General features: G+C 58.6%; 2 protein-coding genes across 8 annotated transcripts in view; one reads left to right on the top strand and one right to left on the bottom strand.

The window, feature by feature from the left end:
* DOCK6 (dedicator of cytokinesis 6) overlaps positions 1 to 27,975 on the top strand; it is a 43,317-nt gene that overhangs the window by 2,989 nt on the left and 12,353 nt on the right. For 3 of the 7 annotated variants that reach the window (XR_013554304.2, XR_013554303.2, XM_078443371.2), the window contains exons 2-30: positions 3,781 to 3,868; positions 4,434 to 4,609; positions 4,870 to 4,938; positions 5,142 to 5,271; positions 6,412 to 6,624; positions 8,637 to 8,722; positions 10,267 to 10,333; positions 10,435 to 10,584; positions 11,497 to 11,577; positions 11,691 to 11,844; positions 12,008 to 12,139; positions 12,253 to 12,342; positions 12,748 to 12,910; positions 15,805 to 15,922; positions 16,007 to 16,077; positions 16,261 to 16,399; positions 16,487 to 16,588; positions 17,267 to 17,353; positions 17,718 to 17,949; positions 18,211 to 18,372; positions 19,045 to 19,208; positions 19,762 to 19,866; positions 21,899 to 21,991; positions 22,250 to 22,345; positions 23,014 to 23,154; positions 26,162 to 26,275; positions 26,377 to 26,547; positions 26,897 to 27,036; positions 27,127 to 27,296. Coding sequence is in view for 5 of the 7 variants with exons in the window: in XM_078443371.2 (XP_078299497.2) it covers positions 3,781 to 3,868; positions 4,434 to 4,609; positions 4,870 to 4,938; positions 5,142 to 5,271; positions 6,412 to 6,624; positions 8,637 to 8,722; positions 10,267 to 10,333; positions 10,435 to 10,584; positions 11,497 to 11,577; positions 11,691 to 11,844; positions 12,008 to 12,139; positions 12,253 to 12,342; positions 12,748 to 12,910; positions 15,805 to 15,922; positions 16,007 to 16,077; positions 16,261 to 16,399; positions 16,487 to 16,588; positions 17,267 to 17,353; positions 17,718 to 17,949; positions 18,211 to 18,372; positions 19,045 to 19,208; positions 19,762 to 19,866; positions 21,899 to 21,991; positions 22,250 to 22,345; positions 23,014 to 23,154; positions 26,162 to 26,275; positions 26,377 to 26,547; positions 26,897 to 27,036; positions 27,127 to 27,296 (3,704 nt within the window). In the remaining 2 variants the exon portion in view is untranslated. The other 4 variants (XM_078443373.2, XM_078443372.2, XM_078443374.2 and 1 more) reach the window with 4 other exon arrangements.
* On the bottom strand, positions 13,008 to 14,736 carry ANGPTL8 (angiopoietin like 8). Its single transcript, XM_060630260.3, has 4 exons — positions 14,425 to 14,736; positions 14,068 to 14,229; positions 13,412 to 13,521; positions 13,008 to 13,297 (listed from the first exon to the last, which is right to left on the bottom strand). Exons 1-4 carry the CDS (start codon positions 14,719 to 14,721, stop codon positions 13,270 to 13,272), a joined length of 597 nt encoding a protein of 198 aa, XP_060486243.2. The 5' UTR covers positions 14,722 to 14,736; the 3' UTR covers positions 13,008 to 13,269.

Genomic DNA, 27,975 nt, shown 5'->3' with positions numbered 1-27,975 from the left:
TCCGAGCTGTCAGCACAGAGCCCGATGCGGGGCTCGAACCCACGAACTGTGAGATCATGACCCGAGTGAAGTTGGGCGCCCACCTGACCGAGGCACCCATGTGCCCCTGATTCTTTGTCTTTAGAATGTTCTGATGGTCCAGGAAGGCTAGGGGTGGGGTATAAGGAGGAATCCCTGGGGTTTTATAAGGATTCATATTCTTCTCTTGCTTTTTGTTTTTTTTTTTTAAGTTTTTTAAAAAGTCTTTTCTTTTTTAAAAAAGTTAAGTCTTTTTCTTTTTTAAGTTTTGTTTATTTTGAGAAAGAGAGAGAGCGGGGGAAGGGCAGAAAAGGGAATCCCAAGCAGGCTCCTCACTGTCAGCACGGAGCCCTACGTGGGGCTTGAACTCACGAACCTCGAGATCACGACCCGAGCCAAAATCAAGGGTCGGATGCGTAACCAACTGAGCCACGCGGGCACCCCTATTCTCTCGCTTTTTACACAGGTGGGAACACGTAACGTCAGAGGCTTATGCCACTCTTGGTTCTGGTTTTATCCTCCTCCCCGGTGAGGCTAGACTTCTGTTAATGTGGCCAGCCCTGGGGTGAGGGCCACTGTCTCTCATGAATTTCCCAGTGACGCCACTGCTTACCCTTTCCTCTCTGAGCGTCTCTACAGTGTCACATAGGGCTGTCGATTTTCCCCGTTGGAGGATTTATCTCACCGGCGGCTGTAACCCACCGCCTGATCTTGACATTTTTTGCCATTGCAATTCTGAAATCCCTTCCTGAGAAAAACCACCACGTTCAGCTCAACGTCTTGCCTCCTTTTTAAAAATGTGCTCCACGGGGGCGTCTGAAGCACATCTGATGTGGGGATGAGAAAGAGAGGGGCATTGGGGGTGCCTCCCAGGTGCGGGTCCTGAGCACCCCAGAGGGCGGGGCTGCCCTTAGGGAGACAGGAGGATGCTGGGAAGGCAGGGTTACGGTGATGGCGCATGCCTGCAGGACCCCGCGAGGGCACGCAAAGGAGGCAGGGATCCCACCGAACGGACTCGAGGATTGTCATTGTTTAGATGGTGCCGAAACCCGGAGGCTGGATGGGACCACTGTGGGGGGCGAGTGTGGACATGGAAGAGGCAGGTTGAGCCCCTGTTCTCGGCCCTGCTCCCCATCACAGGCCACGTGGGATGGCAGATGCTGGAGGGCACAGACCCTGCCCTCTGGCCCCCAGGGGTTTGATCCTGGCCACCTGCTGTGTGACCCTGAGCACCTTACCACCCCTCTCTGAGCCTCACCCCCTTTTGGCATAAAAAGAAGGTCCAGAGATTCCAGTTTCTCGGGATCCTTTTGAGGCAACATGCTTACAGCAAGCCTTAATTGAGCACTTACTGTGTGCCAAGCCCTACACTCAGAACCGTTCATTAAGGTGTGGGTACTGTCCTGAGCCCAGAGGTCCAGAGAAGGGGGTGCTTGCCACCCGTCCATGCTTGCCCAGCTCCCAAGCGCAGAGCCCTGTGACACGGGAAACTGGCTCCTGGGCCACGGTGTTGAGGACCTGGCCTTTTTTCCACTCTGGGGACATCTCTCCGGGGCCAAAGACAAAATGAAGTGGCCCCGCCCTCCCTCCTCCCCTCTCCCTGCTCTGGGGTAACAGCTGTAGAACGTCTGGGACCAGGGCACAGACCGGTGCCCTGTCCTGGCGTCTTTCATAAATCATCCCCCAAGACCCTGTGTGCCCAGGCTTCCAGAAGAGGCAGCCCCAGCGTTGGGAACTTGAGGGCCCGTACCTCATTTTGCACAACCTTTGAATTTCCTAGAAGATCCTCCATCATCTCCCCCTAAACCCCAACCAGTAGAAGCAAGACTCTGAGACCATTAACAAAGAAAATAAATAGAACGCGGAGACCGAGGAGTGAGGCTGAGGTCTCCACTGGAGGCCCCCGTGTTGGATCAGGGTCACGGTCAAGTTTGTTTGACCTACACAGAGTTGAATTCAGAGGCTTCCAGATGACCCCCGCCCCCACCTGTCTTACCTGAGCCCCACTGCACGCATCCATTTCATCGGTGGCCCACGGGCCATAGGTTGGCAATCGGTATAGTGCTTTTTTAAAATTTTTATTTCTGTATTTTTTAAAAATGTTTTTATTTTATTTGTTTTTGAGAGGGAGAGAGCACGCGAGCAGGGGAGGGACAGAGAGAGAGGGAGACACAGAATCTGAAGCAGGCTCCAGGCTCTGAGCTGTCAGCACAGAGCCCGACGCGGGGCTCGAACTCACGAACTGTGAGATGGTGACCTGAGCCAAAGTCGGACACTTAATGGACTGAGGCACCCAGGTGCCCCAGCATCGTGCTTTTTTTGGGGGTGTAACTTTTTATTAGGAAAACTCCCCGGCACACAGACAAGTGGAAAATAGAAGGGAGTAAGGCCCAAACACCCAGGCAATTGCCTTCTCAATTTTAAGAGGGATTGAGGCCCAGAAAGGGTGTTCACCAGCCCAAAGCCACACAGCTAAAATGTCTGCGGCTTCTAACAGTGGGTTCAGTCAAGTTGGACCAGGGGGAAGATTGGGAGGGATTCACTCATTTCACCAAGAAAAATTTATTGAGGGGCACCTGGGTGGCTCAGCCAGTTAGGCGTCTGACTTCGGCTCAGGTTATGATCTCGCGGTTCGCGGGTTTGAGCCCCGTGTTGGGCTCTGCGTTGACACCTGGGAGCCTGGAGCCTACTTCAGATTCTGTGTGCCCCTCTCTGCCGCTCCCCGCCTTGTGCTCTCTCTCCCTCCGTCTCTCAAAAATACATAGCTTAACGTTTTAAAATATTTATTGAGTAGCTACTATATGCGGGGCTGTTGCTGGGGACACGTAGCCCTCGTCCTGCCTTCATAGAGACCCCGGGGGGACCAGGGGTCTAGGAGCTCACAGCCCAGCCTTAGAGTCTTTGTACTTACCGTACCTTTTGCCTGTAATGTTCTTCCGCAGATAACTGTGTGGCTCTCTCTCCTTCCCCTCCTTCTAAGCTCAGCTGAAGGGATTGAGTGCCTGGGGGACCCCGGCCCCACCAAGTCCCAGATTCCTTTGCTGGCCCCCTCCCCCGTGGGTCTTCCCTCTTCACCCTGTCCTCCCTGCCTGTGAAGGCCGGCACAGATACAGGTGGCCCAAGAAGGCCACCGCACGGACCTTGGTTCCTGCGTGTGCCCTGCGGGTCCTCCTGGCCTCTTGACACACGCTCAGCGTTGTCTCCGACTCCCTGACAGTGAGGTACAGAGTGACCCCTGAATGCCGAGCCCCCTGCTCAGCTCTGCACAGCAGCCTTGTGAGGTCCCTTCAGGTACAGATGGGTAAACTGAGGCTCAGAGGCAGGAGTAACTTGTCCAAAGCCCCACAGCAAGGGTGGGACGGGGCTCATATTCTGGATGGGAGGCAGGGTGGACGCGGGTCCCCCAGATGAGGGAGCGGAGGTTGGGGACCAGGGAGACGGCCAGGCAGGACTTAGACCCTTGGTGGGTGCCAGGGATAGAGAAGGACCTGTGACCCTCATGCTCTGCCGGGAGCAATTCCTTCCATCTGTGCTTAGTGGGGGTTGGGAGGGCCCCAGGCCCAGCTTGGGGGTGGTCCTGGGACCTCTGGGCTGAGATCCGTGGATTCTGAAGCCTAGATTCTCCTGGTCCGTGGCCTGGTTTTTCCCTTCCACAGCCTGGATTTTCGTCTCGGAGAAGGGATTTATTGGCCCGAAGTGGAGTTCTCCGGGCCCCACTGCCCAAGTGTTCGTGTCCCCAGTGGCCCCCTTCTGTCCCCGCAGGACGGTGGCTGCGGAGGTACGGAAGCAGGTGTCCCGGGAGCGCAGTGGCTCCCCGCACTCCAGCAGACGCAGCAGCGGCTCCCTGGGGGTACGTGTTTGGGAGGTGACCCCTCCAGGACCCTGCTCTCTGGCCGAGACGCGGGACGTGGGGAATCCCCTCTGCCGGGCCTTGGTCACACCCGCCCCTCCCACTAGTGCCCGGAGGGACTGTCCCCGCTCTCTTTCTCTGTGAGTGGGGAGGGTAGTCCCCTCGCTGCAGCCCCGTGGGTGGTCACCCTGAGGTCGCCCCACCTCCTGCTGCCTGGACCACCCAGATGGGGACCGGGCAGGGTTGGGGGATGGGAGGTACTTCCAGCCGCTGGGAGAGGGAGGGAGCCTTAGGAATTGTCTTTCTTTGCTGCAGCCCACAGGCCTTTCCTTCCAGCAGAGCCCTGCCCCTCCAGGCACAGGGTGTGATTTCCTGCCTGGAAAGAGGGGCGGGGCAGGCCGCTCTGGGATGCGGGTAGAGAGTCTGAGGTCACTGTCCTCCTTGGCTCCTCACAGCTCCAACACTCTCTATGGCTCCCACCGCCCTCTTACCCGAGCCCAAGCCCACGCTCACCCCCACTCTCAGCCCCCAGGGCGGGGGCCACAGCCACTCTGCTCCAACCCAGGTCCCACTCACTGAAGTCATTGAGCCCCTGGACTTCGAGGATGTGCTCTTGAGCCGGCCTCCAGATGCCGAACCCGGGCCCCTCCGGGACCTGGCCGAGTTTCCAGCTGATGACCTCGAGCTGCTGTTACAGCCCCGGGAATGCCGGACCACGGAGCCCGGGACCCCCGAGGATGGGTGCGTTCGGCGCCATGCCCTCCTTGTCTGTAACTCAGTTCTGCCTCCATGCCCCTCATCAGCACCCCCTTTCCGTCAAGCTCCAATGGCCCCAAGTTCAACTCCTGGCTCGGCTGTGTGGCCTTGGGTGAGGTACCCTCCCTCTCTGAGCTTCTGTCTCCACTTCTCTATAACAGGCAGGGGGGTAGGACCCACCTCAGGCCACTGGAAGGATTAACACTGTGCCCTGCCTCTGTTTACCCTGATTATATTTTGTGCAGAAAGCTGGATGCCCAGGTGAGGGCCGCGGTGGAGATGTACACGGAGGATTGGATCATCGCCCACAGGAGGTGGGTCTGGCTTGGGGGGCAGCTCAGGGGAGAGGGTCAAGAGGCCCGGTCTGAGCCCAGGAGAGCCCGTTGGGCTAGTCCTCCTGTGTGTTGGCCACTGTCCCCACAAGGACGGCCAGACTTCTCCGGTGGATCTTCTCTGGTGTATTGCAGGGGGGGTGTGCCCTTCTCCCTGCTACCCGCCCAGCCCTACCTCCTCCCAGGTACCAGCATCTGAGTGCAGCGTTCAGCCCCATCACCACAGAGACGCAGCGAGAGCGGCAAAAGGGCCTCACCCGCCAGGTCTTTGAGCAGGACACTTCTGGGGATGAGAGGTCCGGCCCAGAGGACTCGGTGAGGGAGCCCCGGGCAGGGGTCACCTTAGGGGTGTGTGTGAGCTCTAGGCCCCAGCTGTCAGTCCCATGTGACGGGCAGTGACCCAAACAGTCTCGACTCCAAAAGGAAATGTATCAGCCCCGTGGGTTAAAAGTTAAGGGTAATAATTATAAACATTTATTAAGTGCTTAGCGTGTACTAAATACTTTCTGCTGGTCCTCATCTTTCATCCCGTGAGGCAGGGCAACACCCGTTTTGCCGATAAGAAACCGAGGCCCAGGGGCGCCTGGGTGGCTCGGTCGGTTAAGCGTCCGACTTCGGCTCAGGTCGTGATCTCGCGGTTCGTGAGTTCGAGCCCCACGTCAGGCCCTGTGCTGAGAGCTCAGAGTCTGGAGCCTGTTTCGGATTCTGTGTCTCCCTCTCTCTGCCCCTCTCTCGCTCACGCTCTGTGTTTCTTTCTCAAAAATAAATATTTTTTTTAAAAAAAGAGAAAGAAAGGAAGAAACCAAGGCACAGCCCGGTGATTAGGAGAATGTCACTGGCCTGGTGGGTCTTGAGCCGAAATTTTGTCAACCAATATTCACTGGGCTCCTACTTTATGCCAACGATAATCCTACCAAGAATTATTGTTATCGTTTCCATTGTTACTAGTTTTAGATGTAGGTGGGGAAGCTGAGGGCCTTTGAGTTGGGTTCAGGGACACAGGGTCACAGAGCTGAGTGGGAATTTGAACCAGGGTAGTCTGGCTCTGACCACAACCGAGTCTAGGAGGTGAGACAGGGCCCTGAGCCAGTGACAGCTCCAATGGGAAGACCTCTCCCTCCCCTGACAACAGTGAGCAAAGCATCACGGAAGGCTCTCATTGGCCCAACCCAGACATGGCCTTACTTTGCCGCCAATCCCTGGGGCCGGCAGATGTCGTGTTCTGATTGGCCAGATGAGTACGTAAGCTTAGGAGTAGCCTCCTCCAACAATGGTGAAGGAGGGGCAGAAGGTTCTAGAAAGAGGCTTAGCAAAGCCTCACAGTGACCCTTGTAGTGGTAACCCCACCCCATGACCCTCAGCTTTCCCATCCGTTGATTGGGCATGAGGACGCCTCTGAGTGGGGTGGAGGTGCATCCAGCTGGCGCTCAGTGCTTGTGCGTTCTCCCCTGGCAGGATGACCCCCGCCACTCCTCGGGCTCCCTGGATGACACCCCTCGAAGCAGTGGGGCCTCTGGCATCTTCGACCTGAGGAACTTGGCAGCTGACTCACTGCTGCCCTCGCTGCTGGAACGCACAGCCCCTGAAGATGTGGACCGGCGGAACGAGGCCTTGCGGCGACAGCACCGGCCCCGCGCCCTGCTGGCCCTCTACCCAGCACCCGATGAGGTGGGTGCCCACAGGCCCACACGGGCCCCGAGGCCAGTACCCATGCGACTGACCCTATGTGGTATGTTGGTATCCCACCAACGTTCTCTGGTTGCCTACTGTATACCCCCGTTTTTTAAAATTCAGTTCCTTTTATTGGATGCCTACTACATGCCCTTATATTTATCCAGCCAGCATTTATTGGACACCTACCAGACTCCTATATTCATTCAACCAATACTTAATATATGCCGCTGTATAGCCTTCTCTTTAGTCAAACAATCTAATTGGGGTGCCCGGGTGGCTCAGTCCGTTGAGTGTCTGACTCTTGATTTGGGCTCAGGTCATGATCGTGGGATCGAGCCCCATGTTGGGCTCTGTGCTGAGCATGGAGGCCACTTAAGATTCTGTCTCTCTCGGGGGCACCTGGGTGGCTCAGTTAGTTAAGTGTCCGACCTCGGCTCAGATCATGATCTTGTGGTCCATGAGTTTAAGCCCCACATCGGGCTCTGTGCTGACAGCTCGGAGCCTGGAGCCTACTTCTGATTCGGCGTCTCTCTCTCTCTCTCTCTCCCTCTCTCCCCCTCTCCCCCTTCCCCACTCACACTCTGTCTCTCAAAAATAAATAAAACATTTAAAAAAAGGTTTCTTTTTAAAGGTTCTCTCTCTTTCCTATGCCTCTCTCCCCTTCTCATGCTCTGTCTCTCAAAAATAATTAAAATTTAAAAAAAAAACAATTTAATCAAACTGGTATTTATTGAGCACCTACTATATATGAGTATATTTATCCAGGTAACATTTATTGGGCACCTAGTGTATACCGTGTATTTTTATTCAGTGGCTTTTATTTTACATATACTCCTTTATTTATCCACCCAGCATTTATTGGGCACTTATTATATACTTCTCTATTCAACCAATAGAGGTATACAATGTTAATTGTATACCTATTGTATAGTCCTTTATTTACAAAAAATTTTTTTTAATGTTTACCCATTTTGGAGAGAGACAGAGAACGTGCGTGTGTGCACATGTGAGCCAGGGAGGGGCAGAGAGAGAGGCAGACACAGAATCTGAAGCAGGCTCCAGGCTCTGAGCTGTCAACACAGAGCCTAACTCGGGGCTCGAATCCACGAACCGTGCGATCCTGACCTGAGCCGAAGTTGGACACTCAACCGACTGAGCCACCAGGTGCCCCTATAGTCCTTTATTTAATCAAACAGCATTTCAGCAATTAATGTGTCTCCAGTATCTGTATTTATCCGACCGTCTTTTTTTTTTTTTTTTTTTTTTTAAATAATCTCTGTGCCCAACTCAGGGCTCGAACTCGCCTCCCTGAGACTAAGAGTCACATCTGCACTGACCGAGCCAGCCCCTACCAACTAACTTTTATTGGGAACCTAGTATAGACACCTGTGTTTTCATCCAGCCATTTATCAAGTGCTTACTGTATACTCCTACATTTATTCAACGGTATTTGTCGGGAGCCTAGTATATACCCCTGTGAATGTCCAGGCAGTGTTAATCGAACGTTTTCTGTATACGTCTGTGTTTATCCAACCAACTTTGAGGAGGTGCCTACTGTATACTTCTGTATTTGCTTGACCGACACGAATGGCAAGTCCTGGAGGTCCAGCCATGAACAGGGTAGACTCCGTCCCTGCCCTGTGGAGGAGAGACCCTCCTACCAAGAAATTGCAATCCAAATGGAGTAATGTCATGATGAGTTGCCGGTAATTGGCCCTCACATGGCCCTCTGGGTCCCGGCCGTGTGACATTGTGAACACCGGGACGAGGTCCCTGCTCAGGCCTCAGCGATCAGGGAGGAAGTGCCCGCTAAGCCGCCACCTGGACGATGACAAGGAGGGGAGAAGAAGGGGGTTCCAGCCTGGGGCAATGGGATGTGCCAAAGCACAGAGACAGGAACTGAAAGAAACTTAAGTCAGGTCGGGGGGGCAGAGCTGGCCTCGGGCCCCGCGTTCCAAGCCCTTCGTAACGGATGTGTCCCAGCTGCCCTCCCCGGTTCTTGGCAGGATGAGGCCGTGGAACGCTGCAGCCGCCCCGAGCCGCCCCGTGAGCACTTCGGACAGAGGATCTTGGTCAAGTGTCTGTCGCTGAAGTAAGTGTGCTGACCCATGCCTCCCTCCAGACCCGCGAGGCCCCGCGTGGGGTATGGTGCGGGCACACACTTGGGGCCCACTACTCAAGCCAGGCTGTTACCGTGTGCGGCCCTGAGACCCGTGAGGTCATCCGTGCGCTTTGAGGTGGGAAATGACTTCCTTTTCTCGTTATTCAAAGCCACCGGGTCCTTAAGCGCCAACTATGTGCCGGGCTGCGTTCTCAGCCCTGCACACGTACGACCTCCAATCTTCACCGCAACCTTGTGAGGTAGGCGCAGGTGGGGAAACTGAGGCACAGGGTGGAAGTCACTGTGCCCGAGATCACATGACTTAGGAGGCCAGAATCTGGTACTGGCTCTGCCACGACCCAGGCCAGAGGGGGCGCTGGTGACCCTGGACCTGACTTCTAGCTGACCGAGGCCCCCTCCACATCAGCCCCCCCCCCCCCCCCCCCGGGAAGCAGCCAGAAGTGCGTGGGAATTGAGCTGAACAGGATGTGGCCTTGGACCTAAGCCCAGCACTGCCCCTCCCCACCCTGAGTTCCTGCCTGGATGGGGGCAGGAAAGGGAGGCCCTGGTGTGGCCTGAGGCCTGTCCCAAGCAGTAGGGTTGGGAACCAGCTCTTTGAATATCCAGTCATTCAACAAACACTACCTACCGTATCCAGCACCTGTAACCGTGGGATGACCATACAGGGCCCTCTGGGTGGGAGGACAGGGCACACCCAAAGGCTGGGAGATGTCTGGAGAGGGGAAAAATGAGGCCAAGAGGTGGGCGGGATGGAGCCCTGTAGGATTTTGTTTTCAGCACACTGGGGAGCCTCAAATTTTGAGGTTTTTTTTTTTTTTTTAATGTTTATTTTTTGAGAGAGAGAGACAGACAGAGTGTGAGTGGGGAAGGGGCGGAGAGAGAGGGAGACACAGAATCCGAAGCAGGATCCAGGCTCTGAGCTATCAGCACAGAGCGCGACGCGGGGCTCGAACTCACGATCTGTGAGATCATGACCTGAGCCGAAGTCAGACGCTTAACCGGCTGAGTCACCCAGGCGTCCCTCACATTTTAAGTTTTAAAATGCTTCCTTAGGGCTCGCGTGGTGAGTGGGGGCCAGCAGGGCAGAATAAGACGGGAAGGTGGTTACAGGGACGGTGTAGGCAAGCGAAGTGAGAGCTCAGCCCAGGGGGGTAGAGGACACCCCAGAGAGGGGGGCACAGCGAGGCCCAGGAGGTGAGAATTTCACGATGAGGGGCACTCTCGTGGCAAAAGCTTCCTCCATCCCATCTGAACAAGGGCCATATTTTTGGGGGAAGGGCTCTGTGTGAGTTACTGGGGGGGGGGGGGGCTTCATGCCTCAGTTTCCCTATTTGCAAAACGGGACAGGCTTTTCCTGGAAGCCCGTAAGCAGCAATTCTTTGTGGCCCAGTGGAAATTAGATGCCCCCCCACCACGATGCACCAAGGCTGGGCCGGGTCTCAAGAGGGACTGGGATGTGTGGATGGTACAAGTATTAGGGACAGCCTCTGCCAGAGAGTCCCCGTTCACCGTAGGTTTGAAATCGAAATCGAGCCCATCTTTGGCATCTTGGCCCTGTATGATGTGCGGGAGAAAAAGAAGGTAGGAGCCCCTTTCTTCCCATTCCTACCCCGACCCTCCTCCTTGTTGCACCGCAGTGGGCTTCCTGGAGGTGGTGGCCCAGCTGCTTTTCATGTCCCCAGATCTCAGAAAACTTCTACTTTGACCTGAACTCGGACTCTGTGAAGGGGCTCCTGCGGGCTCATGGCACCCACCCTGCCATCTCCACGCTGGCCCGCTCTGCCATCTTCTCCGTGACCTACCCCTCACCTGATATCTTCCTGGTCATCAAGGTGCCTGCTGGGGCTGGGCCAGGGGGTGATAATGGTAAACGCCAGATAATGGTAAACACAGCGTGGGCCCTGTTCTCGTGGAAGAAGATGGCCACGTCATCAAGAAGGGTGATGAGTGTGTTGTGGGGAAAGCACAGGCAGCTGGGCAAGCCCAGAAGAGGCTCCTCACACGACCCAGGTGGGGAGAAATCACAGAGGGCTTCCGTGGAGAGGTGACAGCCAGGCCAAGACCCATGAGTGGGCGGCCTGGGGAGAAACGGCATCCCGGCCCGTGCAGATGAACATTTGAAACTCTTTTTAAGTTGGGAGTTTTTCAGTTTATCAGGGGAAGAAAGACCTAGTTGGCACATCTGTGTGAGATTTTCTGTTTCTAGGAGTGATCTCAAATTTCCTTCCCCAAAACGTTCTATTAGGTTACGCTAACGGCATTATTTGAGCACCTACAGGCAGGCACGGCTCATGGTCGGTCAGGGTACGCAGGGCTTGCCACCTCTAATCCTTACAACAGCCCCAGGAAGTGGGGGTTGCCGTGGCCCCCCCATTTTACGGAGGGGGAAACTGAAGTACACCATGGGTTAGGGACCTGTTCGGGCTCCCATACCCTCCAGGTGGTCAGGACTGGGGTCCAGCCATGCTTGGAGTGGCCTCTGTTTATACTAACAAAAGTATAAACGTAGGCAAGTTACAGAGACGGGGGTTTGGAGTGGGTTCAAAGCATGGGGAGGGGCAGCTGGCGGGGCAAGCCAACTCTTGCTCAATCTCGAGGACAGTGGGAACCATAGGAGGTGTTGGAGCAAAAGTCCTAGCTGGATGGAGTGTCTGAGGGCCCGTGAGGGGTCCAGGTGAGTGGGTGGGAATGGGGTGGGAGGCTGGGGTCCCAGCAGCGCCTCACTGGCCCTGCCGGCCCCCCAGCTGGAGAAGGTGTTGCAGCAGGGGGACATCAGCGAGTGTTGCGAGCCATACATGGTGATGAAGGAGGTGGACACGGCCAAGGTAAGCAGGTGGAGGCTGAGCAGGGTGGCCAAGGGGTCACCGGGCAGGGCGGATCCTGGATTCGGTAGGCCTGGGGCACTGAGCACTTGGCGGCTTGGGGGGTCTCCGCACAGAACAAAGAGAAGCTGGAGAAGCTGCGCCTGGCAGCCGAGCAGTTCTGCACCCGCCTGGGCCGCTACCGCATGCCCTTCGCCTGGACCGCCGTTCACCTGGCCAACATCGTGAGCAGCGCCTGCCAGACGGACCGCGACTCGGACTCCGAGGGCGGTGAGGAGGCGGGGCTGACGGGCCAGGGGCGGGGCTACCGGGGAGGGGACGATGCGCCCTCTGCTGGCTGGACTTGGTACAACGTTGAGTCCCCGCGTCTCTCTGGCCCTCCTCGCCTCTCTTTCATCTCTGCCGCCTCCATCACTGTCACCACTTCCCCTAGAGCGCCGACCTGCCTGGACTGACCGCCGCCGTCGGGGGCCCCAGGATCGGACGAGTGGTGGGGATGACACCTGCAGCTTCTCCAGCTTCCGCCCAGCCACGCTAACTGTCACCAACTTCTTTAAGCAGGCAGGTGTCATGGCCGTGGGGCTGAGGGAGGGGTGCCCAGGCACAACCCCTGTCACCCCACTGTGGGCGCACAGGCCCCAGGGACCCAGTTTACGCGGGCGTGTCCTGTGCAGGAAGCTGAGCGGCTCAGCGATGAGGACCTCTTCAAGTTCCTGGCTGACATGCGACGCCCATCCTCTCTACTGCGGCGCCTGCGGCCCGTGACTGGTGCGTGCCACACCTCCTAAATGAGAGGTGTCGCTTTCACGCAGTCACTCAACAAACCCACACGGAGTACCTGCTGTGCCAGGCCCTGGAGACCTCGCGGTGACCATGATACACAAATCCCTGACTTCAGGGATCCCTAATGGGAGTCAGACAAGAAACATAATAAGACAGATCGTGTGTCAAATGGGGGACATGGTGGCGGTGGGGACCTGGGTCCCCAGGGCAGAGGTGATCAAACGCAAGGGCAAGGTACAGCAATTGAGGATGACCGCTGGCCTTAGCACCTGAAGGACAGCCACTAGGGGGCATTATGGAAAAGCCAGAGCTCTGATCCTGAAGCCCGGACAGGGTGGGGCTGGGCTGGGAGGCTTCCAGGCAGGTGCAAACCCCCTACTCCCTCCCCAGCCCAGCTCAAGATCGACATCTCCCCGGCTCCCGAGAACCCGCACTTCTGCCTCTCCCCGGAGCTGCTTCATGTCAAGCCCTACCCAGACCCCAGGGGCCGGCCCACCAAGGAGATCTTGGAGTTCCCCGCCCGTGAGGTCTACGCCCCCCATACCAGCTACAGGTACAACCTCCAGGGCCCAGCTGGGCACGTGAATGGGGGTATCCGTGCATCCTGCAAAGCAAGGTACCTTTTCTCCCAGACGCACAGAGACACGTAGAGTGAGATGGCACTACTCCGCTTTAATTGCGGGGGGGGGGGGGGGTGTGTAAGCATGAAGGATCACATGTCCTGCCTCCACCCCTCCACGACGGGGCCATCTCCTCTGCCTGTGTCCCCGCCTGTTTCTGTCTCTGCTCCGTGGCCAGAAGCACCCTGGCCGACCCCAGTGGACAGGCAGCTCCTTGTGCAGGGGCCACATGGGGCACGGAAGGAAGCGTCCCTCGGTTGTGTGACTGGTTCTCAGTTCCACGCAGGCAGGCTCAGGCTGGAAGTGCCGCCGTGTGGAGTCTGGGGGGGTTGGGGAGGGAGATCAGGCTCAGCCCAGGCAAAGGGGTCCCCACCCAGCTGCCTCGCGCACCTGCCGTCAGGCTGTCCTGTGCGTCCAGCCCCCTCCAGGCTCACCTCTCCTGGATCTGACGCAGCCGGTGCTGCAGTGCTGCCAGTTCCTGCCTCTGTCGCTGCACGTGGCCTGTGAGGGCCCACACGATGTGGCTCTGCTTGTCAGCGTGGGCCTGCGGGGTCAGGACGGAACCCTCAGCCGGGGCCGCCCCACCTCCATCCCCCGACGCCGCCCGGGGCCGTCTGCCCCTCAGACTGTATCCGTGTGACCTGGCCATTCACTGCTACTCTTTGGCCTCCACTTCCCCATCTGTTAAATGGGGATGAAATGGGACTTGTTATACTATGTTATACTTGTTATAAGTATGATATGGGTTATCAAAAGGCAGGGCTGGGTAGCTACTGGGCGCTCGAGACACAGACCTGGTTACTCTTAACTGTATACATTTATTGAGTCACTTCCATGTCCCCTGTCCCATGCGGAGCGTTTTGTCTGTATTGAGTCCCTGTCTCCGCTTTGAGACGTCAGTTGTCACGCTTATTTGCAAGTGGGGAAACTGAGGCATGGGAGGGGACAGGGGTTTTGCCCAGGGTCATATAGGTGGGAGGCCATGGCACCGGGAGACGGACCTGGGGATAGCTCGGGGACTCAAGGCTCAGAAGCAAGCTCTGCCTGGGAAATCAGAGTCCCAGCTCCACCAGGGCTGGGAGCCTCTTACCTTCAAGGCCTCAAACTCTTGTTGGGCATGACCCAGCCAAGCGCCCCTCAGCTGGCCTTCCAGCCGCAGCATGCTCTCCCGCAGCGCCCGCTGTCCCTGCGCCGCCTCCCCTAGAGCCTGGGCTGTGGCCTCTGCTTGGAGCTTTAGGGCATCCTCTTCCATCTGATCGATAAATAGTGGATGTTAGTGGGATGATCAACTTGCCTTTGTTTGCCTGGGACTTGCCCAATTTTAACACTGGAAGTCCTGTGTTCCTGGGACCCCCTCAATCTTGGGCAAACCCAGACAGTCGGTTACCTTAGGCACTTGTGCTGCAAACTCCTATCTACCCCACAGTGCCCCAGGTGAAGTGCCCACCTGCATCTCCAACAGGCTTGTGCGTAGCTCCTGGGCTGCATCCCGGCCCCGGCTGACCTCCTGCCCCAGAAGCCCCAGTGCCTGGCCATAGAGGCCCACGCTGTGCCCAGCCTTTGTCAGCCGTGCCTCTGTGGCCCTGTAGACGCTGTTGAGGGCCTGACCCAGCTGCAGGGTCCCGTGGAAGAGCAGGGTCAGCTCCTCATGTTGTGCTGGCTCCAGGCTCCCCACGGGAGCTGCAGACGAGGGCCAGGGCTCGGTGGTCAGGGCACACAGCAGGCACAGTGCGAGCACGGGCATGGCTGAGGCTCTGAGGGTGCGGCCACGGCGCCACTGCTGCCACCTTTTATGCCCTGACACCCCAATAACCCCCGGTCAATCGTTAACCGGCCGGCTGCGTGCCCCGTGTTGTGCAAGGGCCTGGCGGTGGCGCGACCGTTGCATCAGGCGAATGTCCGGCTGGGCCACGCTGAGATCATGCTGGCTGGGGCTTGGGGCCAGGTGTGGACTGGGGGGCACTGGGAGGGGATAGGCCCAGGCCCCACGGAGGGAACCTGCATCTCTGAGCCTCGGCTTCCCCACCTGTGGAAGGGGTGACGACAGTAACAGGCCAGCAGAAGCGGATGATAATAATGAGCGTCTTAGCGCTGACGGTTTCCCCGGATGGCTTTTCTGCTGCCGTTATGGTAGCTGACTTGCTCACACCCTTGCCGCAGGCCTGTGATGCTGGGGTCTGCGCAGGCCTGGCTGCAAGCTGGGGGTGTGGGGCAGGGTACAGGTGTGGCAAAGACTCTCCCGAGGCCATACAGCCTGGCTCCAGGACCCACATATGCCCCGGAGCAGTGCCAACTGCTGTTTTGCTCCCTGGATGACTGTGGGGCGTGTGCCTCTATTCTACCACCACCCCCCGCCCCATAAAATGGGAGTAACGTTCATCCCCCCTCCCCCCCCACTTCTGATTCTGGCCTCAGTGTCTCCACCTGAGAGATAGGCCTCATAACCCTAGTGGCTTCTCCCGGGGGAAGGGCAGTCAGGCCCCTGAGCCCAGGGAGGGGTGGGTCAGCCCAGGTGGCTGCCTGGGCCACTTTTTGGAACCCTGAGCCCGAGCACCCATCTGTCCCTGCTCGGCACCTCCCCATGCCTCATGAGTGCCCCCAAAGTCCCTCTGTGTTCCCACCCTCTGCTGCACTGTCCCCCCACCTATGCTCTAAGGGTGTCCACCTGTCCCCCGCTCTCTGCCAGTCACATCTCCCGCCTGGTGCCCATAACCGCCCTGCCCTCAGTGTCCCAGCTGCGTGGCCACTCTCCCCCTGTGTCCCAGGCCCGGCTTGTGCCAGTAGCCCGGCCTCTCCTGTCCCTCTGATGCCCCCCCTGCCCCTGCAGGAACCTGCTGTACGTGTACCCGCACTGCCTCAACTTCAGCAGCCGCCAGGGCTCTGTGCGCAACCTCGCCGTGCGAGTGCAGTATATGGCGGGCGAGGACCCCAGCCAGGCCCTGCCGGTCAGTGGCCAGGCCTGGGGGAGGAGGGCGGGGCGTCCCGGGTGGGCTGTCCCCGGCAGGCCCCTCACACACGCCCTCCCCCAGGTCATCTTTGGCAAGTCGAGCTGCAGCGAATTCACCCGCGAGGCCTTCACGCCGGTGGTCTACCACAACAAGTATGCAGGGACAGGGGACAGGGGACAGGGGCAGAGGAGGGGAGCAGGCCACCTCCAGGAGACCTCGTAGGGGAACCGGAGGCAGGGAGCCGACAGTGGGGCTGGGTGGCACCGGGGTCACACTCACAGGAGGGGGTGGGGAAGGCAAGGGGCCTCCCAGCCCCCAGCAGACCCCCCTGCCAGGTCCCCAGAGTTCTACGAGGAGTTCAAGCTTCGCCTTCCGGCCTGCGTGACCGAGAACCACCACCTGCTGTTCACCTTCTACCACGTCAGCTGCCAGCCCCGGCCGGGCACCGCACTGGAGACCCCCGTGGGCTTTACTGTGAGACCCCCGCCCGCCCTCACCCCCACACCCCCAGCCCGCCTCACCTCTGGCCGGCCCCATCGCTGACCCCTGGCCTCTCCCCAGTGGATCCCGCTGCTGCAGCACGGCCACCTGAGGACCGGCCCCTTCTGCCTCCCTGTGTCCGTGGACCAGCTCCCGCCCAGCTACTCTGTGCTCACTCCAGACGTACGTGCCCTGGCAGCCGCCCCCCAGTGCCTTGTCCTCTGATGACACCCCAGGCTCCCGTCTCATGGTCCCCCATCCGTGCCCTGCCTTCCTTCCCATCAGTACTCCCGGGATCCTTGTTGTCCTCTGTGACGACCTCCAGGACCCCTCGTCACCCCGCAGTACTGCTTTTGTGTCTCCTGCTCCGTGCGTCCCTCCGTGTCCCCCACTAGCCTTGCCTCGTTACCACCCCCCACCCCGTGGCCTTTGCGCTCACTGTTCCCATTGCCTTTCTGCCCCGGTCCCCCTTTAGCAATCCTGCCTGCCTCTCTGACCACGATCACCCCAGGAGTACCTCCAGGGCCCATCCCCCGCATGAATGCTGTCACCCTCCCACTTACCCTTGAGCTGTCATTAATGCCCTGGGAGCTTCAAGTCCAAGAGCCCATACGCTCTTCCCTGATTCATTCCCTTCAATAATATTCACCCCGGGCCTCCTTTCCTTGTTCCTCCGTTAGTACCCCAGGCTTGCAGCCTACCCAGTGGACCCCCATAGTGCTGCCTCCCATCTGCACCCCCCTGGGCTGGGCAGGGGACCCGGCTGCTCCCCCGGGGGGGCTCTGCTCTGCCCACAGTGTTGCAATGGCTGATCAGTGCGGGAGGGCTGGCCAGTCCCCACCCGGTGCGTTCCTCCCGCAGGTGGCGCTGCCGGGCATGCGCTGGGTGGACGGCCACAAGGGCGTGTTCAGCGTGGAGCTCACTGCTGTGTCCTCTGTGCACCCCCAGGTAGGGGTGGGGGAACCCAGAAGTCCGGCCCTGGAGTTGAGCAACAGCTCCCGCTGACCGGGGAGGCCTGGCCTCGGGCCACGGACGTGACTTCGGTCAACTAGGCCGGGCTCCCAGGGAAGCTGCTGACTCAGCCATGCCAGTGACCATCCCAGCTGGGGCTTTGGCCCTTGGTCGCTCCCCTTCTCTCCTCCCTCCAGCCGGTACCCCTCTCCTTCCTCGTTTATAGTCCGTTCATTGATCTCCGGCCTTGGTCTTTGGCCCACGGAGCACCCCGCATCCCCGCACCCCCGCAACCCCCTACGGTCTTCCCTGACATGGAGCCCTGGCCCACCCTGCTCACCCCAGCTCCTCCCACCCCCAGGACCCTCACCTGGACAAGTTCTTCACTCTGGTGCACGTCCTGGAGGAAGGGGCCTTCCCGTTCCGCCTCAAGGACACCGTGCTGAGTGAGGGGACTGTGGAGCAGGAGCTGCGGGCCAGCCTAGCCGCACTGCGCCTCGCCAGCCCCCAGCCACTTGTTGCTTTCTCCCACCACGTGCTGGACAAGCTCGTGCATCTGGTCGTGCGGCCTCCAATCATTGGCGGCCAGATCGGTGAGCCCTCAGACCTCAGTTTCCCCATCTGGAAAAAGGCCCCTCAGTCCCCTGGTCCCGGGCGACCTCCTATAGCTCACTTTCCTTTCTGGCCTCAGTTTTCCTTTCTGAAAAGTGGCTCCCAACCCCCAGGGCCCAGAGCAGGTCCACTGTGACCCTTTGGTGGCCACACAACCCCTTGGAAAGGTGGGAGATAAGAGGTTCCTTGGGGGAGGCAGGAGGCCCAGGGCTCTGGAACTTGACCTGTGCTCTGCCCGGCAGTGAACCTAGGTCGTGGGGCCTTCGAAGCAATGGCCCATGTGGTCAGCCTTGTCCACCGGAGCCTAGAGGCTGCCCAGGATGCCCGTGGTCACTGCCCGCTGCTGGCTGCCTATGTCCACTATGCCTTCCGACTGCCTGGCACCGAGCCCAACTTCCCAAGTGGTAAGTGTTGGTGGGAGGCCCTGGGGGGGCAGGAAATATCAGGGAGGAGAGCGTCCCAGTCAGAGGGAATGGCATGTGCAAAGGCCCAGAGGCTGTACAGGCCTTGGCAGGTTTGGGCAGCTTGCAAGAGAGGAGTTGTGGTCTCTGTTGCTTGACTGGTGGCTCATTCAGCCGGTCAACAAGCATCTTCAGTAGCTTGAGGCAGAGACTCAGCTAGGCTGCCCAAGTTTGAACTCCCAGCTCCGCCTCCTACAAACCCTGTGGCCTCGGGCAAGTGATTTCACCTCTCGGGGTCTGTTTTCCATTTGTAAAACGAGGATCATAAGGGCAACCCCATCATGGGGCTGCTGGTAATATTAAATGGTACAGTGATCCATATAACATGGGTTCAATAAAGTTGGGTTCTTTTCTGTTTGCTAAGTAATTAGCAATAACCACGAATGCCTCTGAGCACTTACTATGCGCAGGGACTGTTCTCAGTGTGTTTCAGTCTCCCCCAAATCACTACGAGGTGGCAGCCATTATCATACCCATAATCATACCCGTTTACAGGTGAGGATCCCTGGAGGCTCAGAAAGAAAGCAACCTCACCAAAGACGGCTGATTGGGAAGGGGCAGGGGGCCCACGGGACATCAGGGGCAGGGGGCTGACCATATTCCCTCCATCCTCAGGGGCCCCTCCAGTGGCGGTGCAGGCTGCCACGCTGGCCCGTGGCCCTGGCCGCCCCGCAAGCCTCTACCTGGCTCGCTCTAAGAGCATCAGCAGCAGCAACCCGGACCTGGCCGTGGCCCCTGGCTCTGTGGACGACGAGGTCTCCCGCATCCTGGCCAGCAAGGTAGGGTGTGGGGACCCCAGGATCTCTAGCCTCAGTGGCCACTGCCGCCAGGTGGGCGGGTGGAGGATCTTAGTTTTGACAGAGGAACAGAGGACAGAAAACGCCAGACAACCAGCATGGACGAAAGCTTGAGTCTGGGCGGCTGCACGGCTGGTCTGTGGCTGTCACAGCTTGGGAGCTGTGACTCAGACTTTGCCCTGGGCTCCATACTCCGAGGCTGACCCGAGGCTGGGCGGCTGGAGGTTGGCCTGCTTGAAAAAAGCAGCGTGTGCTTAGTGGAGCAGGTGCGTATATGCGTGTACCCCGTGCGCGTGTATACACGAGGGCATATACTCACGTACCCCACGCATGTATGGGCACGGGGCACATATCTATGTGCGCTCCACGCACGTGTGTGCACAGGGAGCGTATGCGCCTGGACCCCACGCACGGACGTGCACACACATTTTCCGGGGTTGCGTGTATGATCCAGGGCAGTGTTCACGCTTGGTGTTTCGTGCTGCTCTCCCTACCTTCTGCCCATGGATTCCACCTCCTACCCGTGTATCTCCAGGGTATCGACCGCTCACACTCCTGGGTGAATTCGGCTTATGCTCCAGGAGGCAGCAAGGCTGTGCTGCGACGGGCACCCCCTTACTGCGGGGCCGACCCCAGACAGGTGCCCTCCCTACCTGCCCCTGCACGTGTGTGACCCTCATCTCAGCATGAGCCCCTCCCACCTTCCTGGCTGTGGCCCACTAACCTAGGGGGGCTGCCTGAAGGAGGCGGCAGACCCCTTCTGCCTTTGCTCAGGGGCTGTAGTGTCAGTGTCGTAGGCATCACAGTCGTCTGAACCAGCCTTTTGCTGCCCTACAGACCACAGCCTCAGGCAGAGACAGAAGGGACCGGGCGGTATGCAAATAGCATGCAAAGAATATGCAAAACCAGCCACTATAACCTCACTGCCTGCACTGCATGGCCTGTACATGTCCTCCTTAATCCACTCTGTTCAGGAGACTCAACTGTCCCCTTGATGTGGCAACCTGAATGATGCCAAAGGGCCAGGACTGACCCTCTGGGCTCTCCCATCCTGTTTCAGGCAGACGGCAGCTCCCCCTACTCTGTCCCTTCCCAGGGATGTGGTGCGGGGAGGGGCTTTGCTTTCAGAGAGACCTGGGTCCTCAGCTCTGGGCCCGCCCTGGGCCCCGGGCTCCGAATTTTCAGATGTGGTGAAGACTCCGGGTAAAGTGTCCAGCTCCGCGGTCTCGAGCCTGGGAACGAGTTAGGGCGTCACAGGCAGGATCTTCTCGGGCTAGGTCTCAGCCCAGCCTGGCCCCCACGCTGCCAGATAGCCTTGGAGACAGACACCGACCGAACACACACACGAGTCTGAGCACAGGGTGTGAAAGCGGGGAAAAGAAACGAACAGAAACGAGGCCACCAGCCTCCTCCTCTCTGTGGTCCGGGGGGGGGGGGGGGGGTGGGGCGGGGGGCTCTCCAGGGAGGTGACATTTTTGCCGGGACCTGAAGGGTGAGACGGAGCCAGTCAGCGAAGGGTGGGTGTTGCGGGTGGAGGAAAAGGCACATGCAAACACTGGGACCGAGCTCAGAGCCCCTGGCCATGGAGAGCAGGCCGCAGGGGGGGTTTCCCTGCACACTTGGCCCCAGACCTCGTTCCAGCTCCATGCCCATCACCCAGGCAACCTTCACTGAAGGCAGGCGGGGGACTGCTGGCAGCATGGGACCTTGTAGACAGTCTTCTCCTGAGACTGCTGGAAATCTGGGTTCATGGGCCCTGCCAGCCCCCTCCCAACATCTTTAACTGGGCCTCCCCCAATGCCCTCAGTTCTCTGGGGTGTCAGCTGGGCCTTGGAGACCATCTAGGAGGTGACAAGGTGTAGGAGGGTGTGCACTGCAGGCAGGAGGGGACACTGAGTCTGGCCTTTGCCAGTGGGTGGCCCATTTAGTGTGTTCTGAGGGGCCAGGGCCCTGCTGGGACTGTGGGAGCTGGGGGTCCCTCGAGTGCCGAGGCCCGTGCAGGTTCCAGGGGTGAGGCCGGCCCCATCTCCGGGCCTCCTTTCTTTGCCAGCGGCCTCACCTCCTGACCAGCAAAGGAGGAGGGGAGCATGGGTCCCCATCCCCATTTCACAGATGGGGGCATCGAGGCCGTGCGAGGCTGCAAGCAAGGCTCAAACAGGGCCGGGCCTGGAACCCAGGGCTCTCGGCTGCTCCCGCTGTGCCTCACCAGCACCTCCTCTCATCTCTGTCCTGTTCTTTTCCTCTTCTGTCTCCTCTGTCCTCGCTTTGACCCCATGTCTATACTCCACTCCACTGTCTACACCCTCTCCTCCACCGCGGTGCCCTTCTCCATCCACCCCGACCTCCCCGAGTCTCTCGACCGCACCCTCCCTCTTCACCGTGTCCACCCCGCACCCCATTCCTTCTGCCGCCTTCGCCCATGCTGGGTGTGTGCCCGTGTCCCGTCCACCCTCGCCGACGGGCTCCTGTCCCCATTCTCGCCTCTCCCGTCCACCCTGCTGGGCACCGTCTTCTCTGTCTTCACTATGCTTCTCTTCCCCTCCGTCACCCACCTTTATCGTTGTTACCTCTGCTCTCGCGTCCATGCCGCCTCGGCCCATCCACACTGACTCGCCTGTCCCCCGTCCATACTGCCTACATCCTCACTGACCCCCCCGGCCATCCCATCCTAGGCCATCGACTGCAGCTCTAGCCGAACTTCTTTCTACCTCGAGGGCTCCTCCTTGGCCCCACCGGCCACCCAGCCGAGACCCACTGTGCAGAAGGTAGTGGGAGGGAGGGGGCGGGTGACACAGCGTTGGCCCCAGAGCGCCTTGTCTCCCCCGAAGCCCAGCAGGGTCTAGAAGGCCCAGGGAAAGGGCATGCTGACTCCTTCTGCTCCCTCTCCTCCTGCATGGTCTCCGGCTACACTAACCCCAAGCCATGCAGCTGCATCCCATCCCGGTCACGCCCCCTCCCCCCCACCCCGAGGAGGGAATGGGGCGGGCCCCTCAGCTCCCTGTGACCCTTGCCCCTGCCCCCAGCTGCTTCACGAGGAGCTGGCCCTGCAGTGGGTGGTCAGCGGCAGCGCCGTGCGAGAGACGGTCCTGCAACATGCCTGGTTCTTCTTCCAGCTTATGGTGAGACAGCCTCCTTCCCGCCCGAGGGACACCAGGGGAGGCCCTCTCCTCGGGAAGGAGCCCTCTGAGATTGCCCCCAAGACCCCTGGGAAATGGTCCCAAGAGACCCCCACGCAGTGAGACAGGAGACACCGGAGGGGGATCTCTCCCCAGAGGGAGGCCCCCGGAAGCCCCCTTGGCAGAGAAAAGACCCCTCCCCACCTTCCCTGTGAGATTGTAGAGACCGCTGAGAGACCCCTAACGAGGGAGGAGACCCCTCGCTCTCAAGAGATCTCCCCGGAGAGAGAGGGAATCCCTTGTGATCAGACTTGAGCCTCTGCCCCCAAGCTCTTCTAGAGGTGCCAGGGGGGCCCCCAAACCCCGCCCAGGTGGGCTCCCTCAAGTCCCACTCCACAAGTCTTACCTTCTGTCCCACCCCCATACTTAGCCCCAGGAGACCAACTCCAGCCCCTCCCGGGCTCCCTCAGCCTCCCCAACCCTGCCTAGGAGGCACTCAGGCCCCGCCCACTGCCAGCTCAATCCCCACCCAGGACCCGTTAGGGCCACCTCTAGCCCATCCTCCTTGCTGCAAAAGTACCACTCCCAGCCCCTCGAGCCCTGCCCCCTTCTAGTGAGCCCCGCCCCCAGTCCGGTCCCTCAACCCCGCCTCGCTCTCGCCCCGCCCCCAGGTGAAAAGCATGGCCCTGCACCTGCTTCTGGGCCAGCGGCTGGACACGCCCCGCAAGCTTCGCTTCCCTGGGCGCTTCCTGGACGACATCGCGGCCCTCGTGGGCTCTGTGGGCCTGGAAGTCATCACCCGGGTATACAAGGTATGAGGGAAAGGGCCTCAGTGGGAGGGGTCTGCGAGAGGCCGCAGAGCAGGCCAGGCGGGGAACCACGAACCCCCTTTGCCAGATGAGCCTGTTCACTCAGCATCCATTTCTTGAGCACTAACTGTGGGCACAGCCCTGCGCTGGATGCTAGAGACACAGCAGTGAACAAAACAGACCCAAATCTATGTGTTCGTGGAGCTGACGTTTCGAGGAGACTTGAGGGAGGGGAAGGAGCACTTTATGCCCTGTCTGGGGGAAGGGCCTTCCAGGCAGTAGAAACAGCGAGTGCAAAGGCCCTGAGGTAGGATCATGCCTGGGCTGATAGGGGAGCAGTTAGGAGGTAAGTATGGCTGGAGTAGAGTGAGCAAAGGTCAGAATGGGAAGTTGATGAGGGTGGGAAGGCGATAGCACAGATCCATTAGCCCTTACACAGTGCTGGAATACAGTAAGTGCTCAATAAATGGACATCGATGTTCTCAGACCTTGATGATTGTCCAGGTCCTGGATCACTAATTCCGGTGTTCACAGGAGCTGGGCAGGAAATAATTATGATAATAGTAGCAATATTGGGCATTTGAGTGCTTACTGTGTATCTTAAACACGTTAGATGGATCATATTAAATTCTCCCAACTACCCCCGTGAAGTCAGTATTATTGTTGCCTCCATTTTACTGATGGGGAAACTGAGGCAGAGAATGACTGGTCACAAGCCGATACCACCTAACTGAGAAGGGGCAGAATGGGGATTTGAACCCAAGCCACCATCTCCAAAGCCCACGCCCTCACCACCTGGGGAGAGTGAGGCTTCTGATGGCCTAGAGGGCATGTACCCATTAGCTGTGGCCAGGACGCATGACTTTTAAGGAGAAATGGGACTTCTGGATTTGATAAGGAACGTTCCAGATTTTTGAAATGCTGGCCCAACCCAAGTCAGCCCTTGTGCAATCTCCCGCGACCTCTGGGCTGGTCTCAAAGTTCTCGACCTTGTTCCACTGGGGCCTCCCCAGGGGCTATCTTCCCAGGGGCTGACCCAGATTGTGAGGAAATGTCCCTCGGAAAGGGCTGCAGAGAACAGCAGCCCCGAGAGGCAGCATCGTCCCAGCTGCCAGGGAGGCATCAGTGATGGGCCCCAGTGGTTTCATTGCTTTATTTGACATTTTCTCGAGCACTGACTGTGTCAGGCTCAGCGCGCAATGAAGACCCAGTCTCTGTCCCCACCGTGGACTCGGAGCTAAGGCAGGTTTGTTTTGTGTTTTGGGGCTGCAGGAAAGTGAGGGCCACCGAGGCTACCTTATGAAGCCACAGAGTGGCTCATGAGAGCACGAGGGCAGAGCAAGCATCAGCCAGGAGCAGCCTTCTTGCTGTTCCTTACATTTTCCAGGCACCTCCTGCCCCAGGGCCTTTGCACTTACTGTGTTCTGGGCTCCGGATGCCTTTCTCCTCTTGGCTTTCTCTTGTCTTTGGGGCTTCTCTCGAAACAGCACCCTGTTCAGTTTCCTTCAGAGCACATGGGAGTATCTCCAAGTCTTCTATTTATTGTCTGCCTCCCCCCACCCAAGACTGTGAGTTGGACAGGCAGCAGGGACCATGTCTGTCTGGTTCGCAGGACTTGTCACATGGTGGATGCTCCCCGTATGCTTCTTAAAATGATTGCTGGGAGTGTACCAAGTAGGGCAGAGGTTCATTTGCCCAAACATAATCACAAGTGGTTTCAATGTGACCAAAGTTGATTTCTGAGCATAGGTGGGTTGCAGGGGGTTCCACAGGGTGGGCCTGGCTGGCCATTGCGGTTCAACGTGGTACCTGCCCCATGATGTGTGACAAGGGGGTGGGAACAGGAGGACCTGTCCCTTCTGTTTAAGCGACCGTATCGCTGCTTCCCAAACCCCTTTGGCCAGGATGTGGTCACATGGTTATCCCCAGCTACACGGGAGGCTGGGAAATGTAGTCTTTACCCAGCTCTGAACTCGGAAGGAAGATTCCAGTACTCTGAGAGGGGAGAGGATTTGAGGGGAGTCAGCAGCCAGTTTCTGCCATCCATGTTGTGTTATTGAAATCGAATGAAAGAAAAAATAACAGGGTTCTTTGAAAAAAAAGAATTTTTAACATTTATTTTTGAGAGTGAGGGGTGGAGGGGCAGAGAGAGGGGGCAGAGGATCCAAAGCAGGCTTCACACTGTGAGTGCAGAACCCGATGCAGGGCTCGAACCCATGAGAACCGTGGGATCATGACCTGAGCTGAGATCAAGAGTCTGAGCCACCCAGGCGTCCCTCTTTTTTTTTTTTAAGATGACTTTACTATATATATATATATATATATATACACACACATATATATATACACACATATATATATATATTTTTTTTTTTTAAATGTTTACTCGTTTTTGAGAGACAGGGTGTGAGCAGGGGAGGGACAGAGAGAGAGGGAGACACAGAATCTGAAGCAGGATCCGGGCTCTGAGCTGTCAGCACAGAGCCTGATGCAGGGCTCGAACCCACGAACTGTGAGACTGTGACCTGAGCTGAAGTCAGAAGTTCAACTGACTGAGCCACCCAGGTGCCCCTTTTTTATTTTATTTTTTAAAGTTAATTTGCTTACTTTTGAGGGAGAGAGAGAGGGAGTGGCAGAGAGAGAGGGGTAGAGAGAATCCCAGGGAGGCTCTGTGCTGTCAGTGCAGAGCCTGACGTGGGGTTCGAACTCACAAACTGTAAGACCACGACCTGAGCCGAAGTCAGGAGTCAGGCGCTTAACCAACTGAGCCACCCGGGGGGCCCTGAAAACAGTGCTCTGAACAGAGTCCCGAGGAGTGTAGACACATAACTGTGGGGCCCGGAAGGGACAGTCAGAGGAGGACAACCAGGAGCCCAGAAATGAAGGCACGTCAAGAAGCCCCAAGGCCGTGGTGCAGTGAGGCGGGTCCTGGAGGTCCCTGGTGGCCCAGTGTGGAGACTGAGGCCCGATGGGACACGTGGGCTTGGGCTGACAGACCCTGTGCCCCCAGGACGCGGAGCTGGCCGAGCGCCTCAACGCCAGCCTGGCCTTCTTCCTCAGCGATCTGCTGTCCCTGGCGGACCGAGGCTTCGTCTTCAGCCTGGTCCGAGCCCACTACAAGCAGGTAGGGGCGGGCCCGGCGGGAACAGCGCACCCGCAGGTGACAGGGCAGGGCGTGGGTGTGGCGGGCCGAGCAACGTAACCCACCGACCCCCTACCCCGCAGGTGGCCACGCGGCTGCAGTCGGCCCCCAACCCAGCGTTGCTGCTGACCCTGCGCATGGACTTCACCCGCATCCTGTGCAGCCACGAGCACTACGTGACCCTCAACCTCCCCTGCTGCCCCCTGTCGCCTCCGGCCTCGCCCTCGCCCTCTGTATCCTCCACCACCTCCCAGGTGGGCTGGCCTCTCTTCTGGCTCCTCCCCTTGACCTGTGACCTCTCGCCTGAACCAGTCTTCTGTGGGTCCCTCAGTCATCCGCTTCACAGTGGGCCGCTGCCCGGGGGCCTGACCCCTTACCTCTGACCCTTCACCTCTGCCCTTCCTTCTTGCCAATTTCTCGGGAGGACCGGCTTCTCCTTCCTCACCCCTAAATCCTCGCTCTCAACCAGGGTTCCATTTGCTGTTTCTCAGACCTCTGACTCCAGGCCCTGGCACCTTACACTTGAGTAACTCCAGTCGCTCGCCTCTGACCCTTGACCCCTGACCTGCCATCCCCGCTTCCTCCTCCTCCTCCCCTCTGCAGAGCTCCACCTTCTCCAGCCAGGCCCCAGACCCCAAGGTGACCAGCATGTTCGAGCTGAGCGGGCCGTTCCGGCAGCAGCACTTTCTGGCTGGGCTCCTGCTGACGGAGCTGGCGCTGGCCCTGGAACCTGAGGCCGAGGGGTGAGCACAGGCCCCGCTCTGGCCCCCGGGGCTGGTGGAAAGGTCCAGGGGCCACGCCCACCCCATCCTGAGCTCCTCCCTCCCCCACAGGGCATCCCTGCTGCACAAGAAGGCCATCAGTGCCGTCCACAGTCTGCTCTGTGGCCATGACGCTGACCCCCGCTACACCGAGGCTGCCGTGAAGGCCCGTGTGGCCGAGCTGTACCTACCCCTGCTGTCACTCGCACGGGACACGCTGCCACGGCTGCATGATTTTGCTGGTCAGTGGGCCGGGGGCAGGACGGGGTTACCCGATCCAGGGGCTGGATGGATCCCGGCGAGCTCAGGTCAGGAAGGACGGGGGAAGGGGAGGGGGGCGCAGGGTTAGGAATAAAAGCGCGGGTGGTGGGGTCAGGGGAGGAGGTTCAAGTGCTGTCGTGGGGCCCAGGAAAGCCATCGGCCTCTCTGAGCCTGTTAAATGGGGACAGTGGTGGCCTCGGCCACTTCCTAAGGTTATGTGAAACTCTGGGGAGCGGCATACTGGGGCAGTCACCCCACACTGTAAACGGGAGTCGTTACTCTAACGTGATCTTCTAGGAAGAGAATATGAGGAGAGGAAGGTGGGGAGCATCGGGCGAGGGGGTGCTTGGAGCCCCGTGTTCATTCACTCGTCTTCCACATTCACTGGCACCTGGGGGGCAGCGTATAGTTGGAAAGACAGACTTAGGATTTCTGGGTTGATCCCCTCTGTCGTTTGGGGGAAATTCTCAGTCTTCATCTCTTGAATTTTTTTTTCCTGCCTCCTTTTCTCGCCTCTCTCCTTCTGGGACTCCAATTACACGTACGTTCGACCTCTTGATCGCATCACATGTGTCCACTGTGCTCCATTCTCTTTTCCGTTCTGTTTGCAGTTGGGCAACTTTTCTGTTCACCTGTATTCAGGCTCTCTGCTTATCTCTT

This window comes from Panthera onca, chromosome A2 (genome assembly GCF_046562875.1).
Source record: "Panthera onca isolate mPanOnc1 chromosome A2, mPanOnc1 haplotype 2, whole genome shotgun sequence".
NCBI classification, from domain to species: domain Eukaryota; kingdom Metazoa; phylum Chordata; class Mammalia; order Carnivora; family Felidae; genus Panthera; species Panthera onca.
This window is presented reverse-complemented; position numbering and strand designations above follow the sequence as displayed.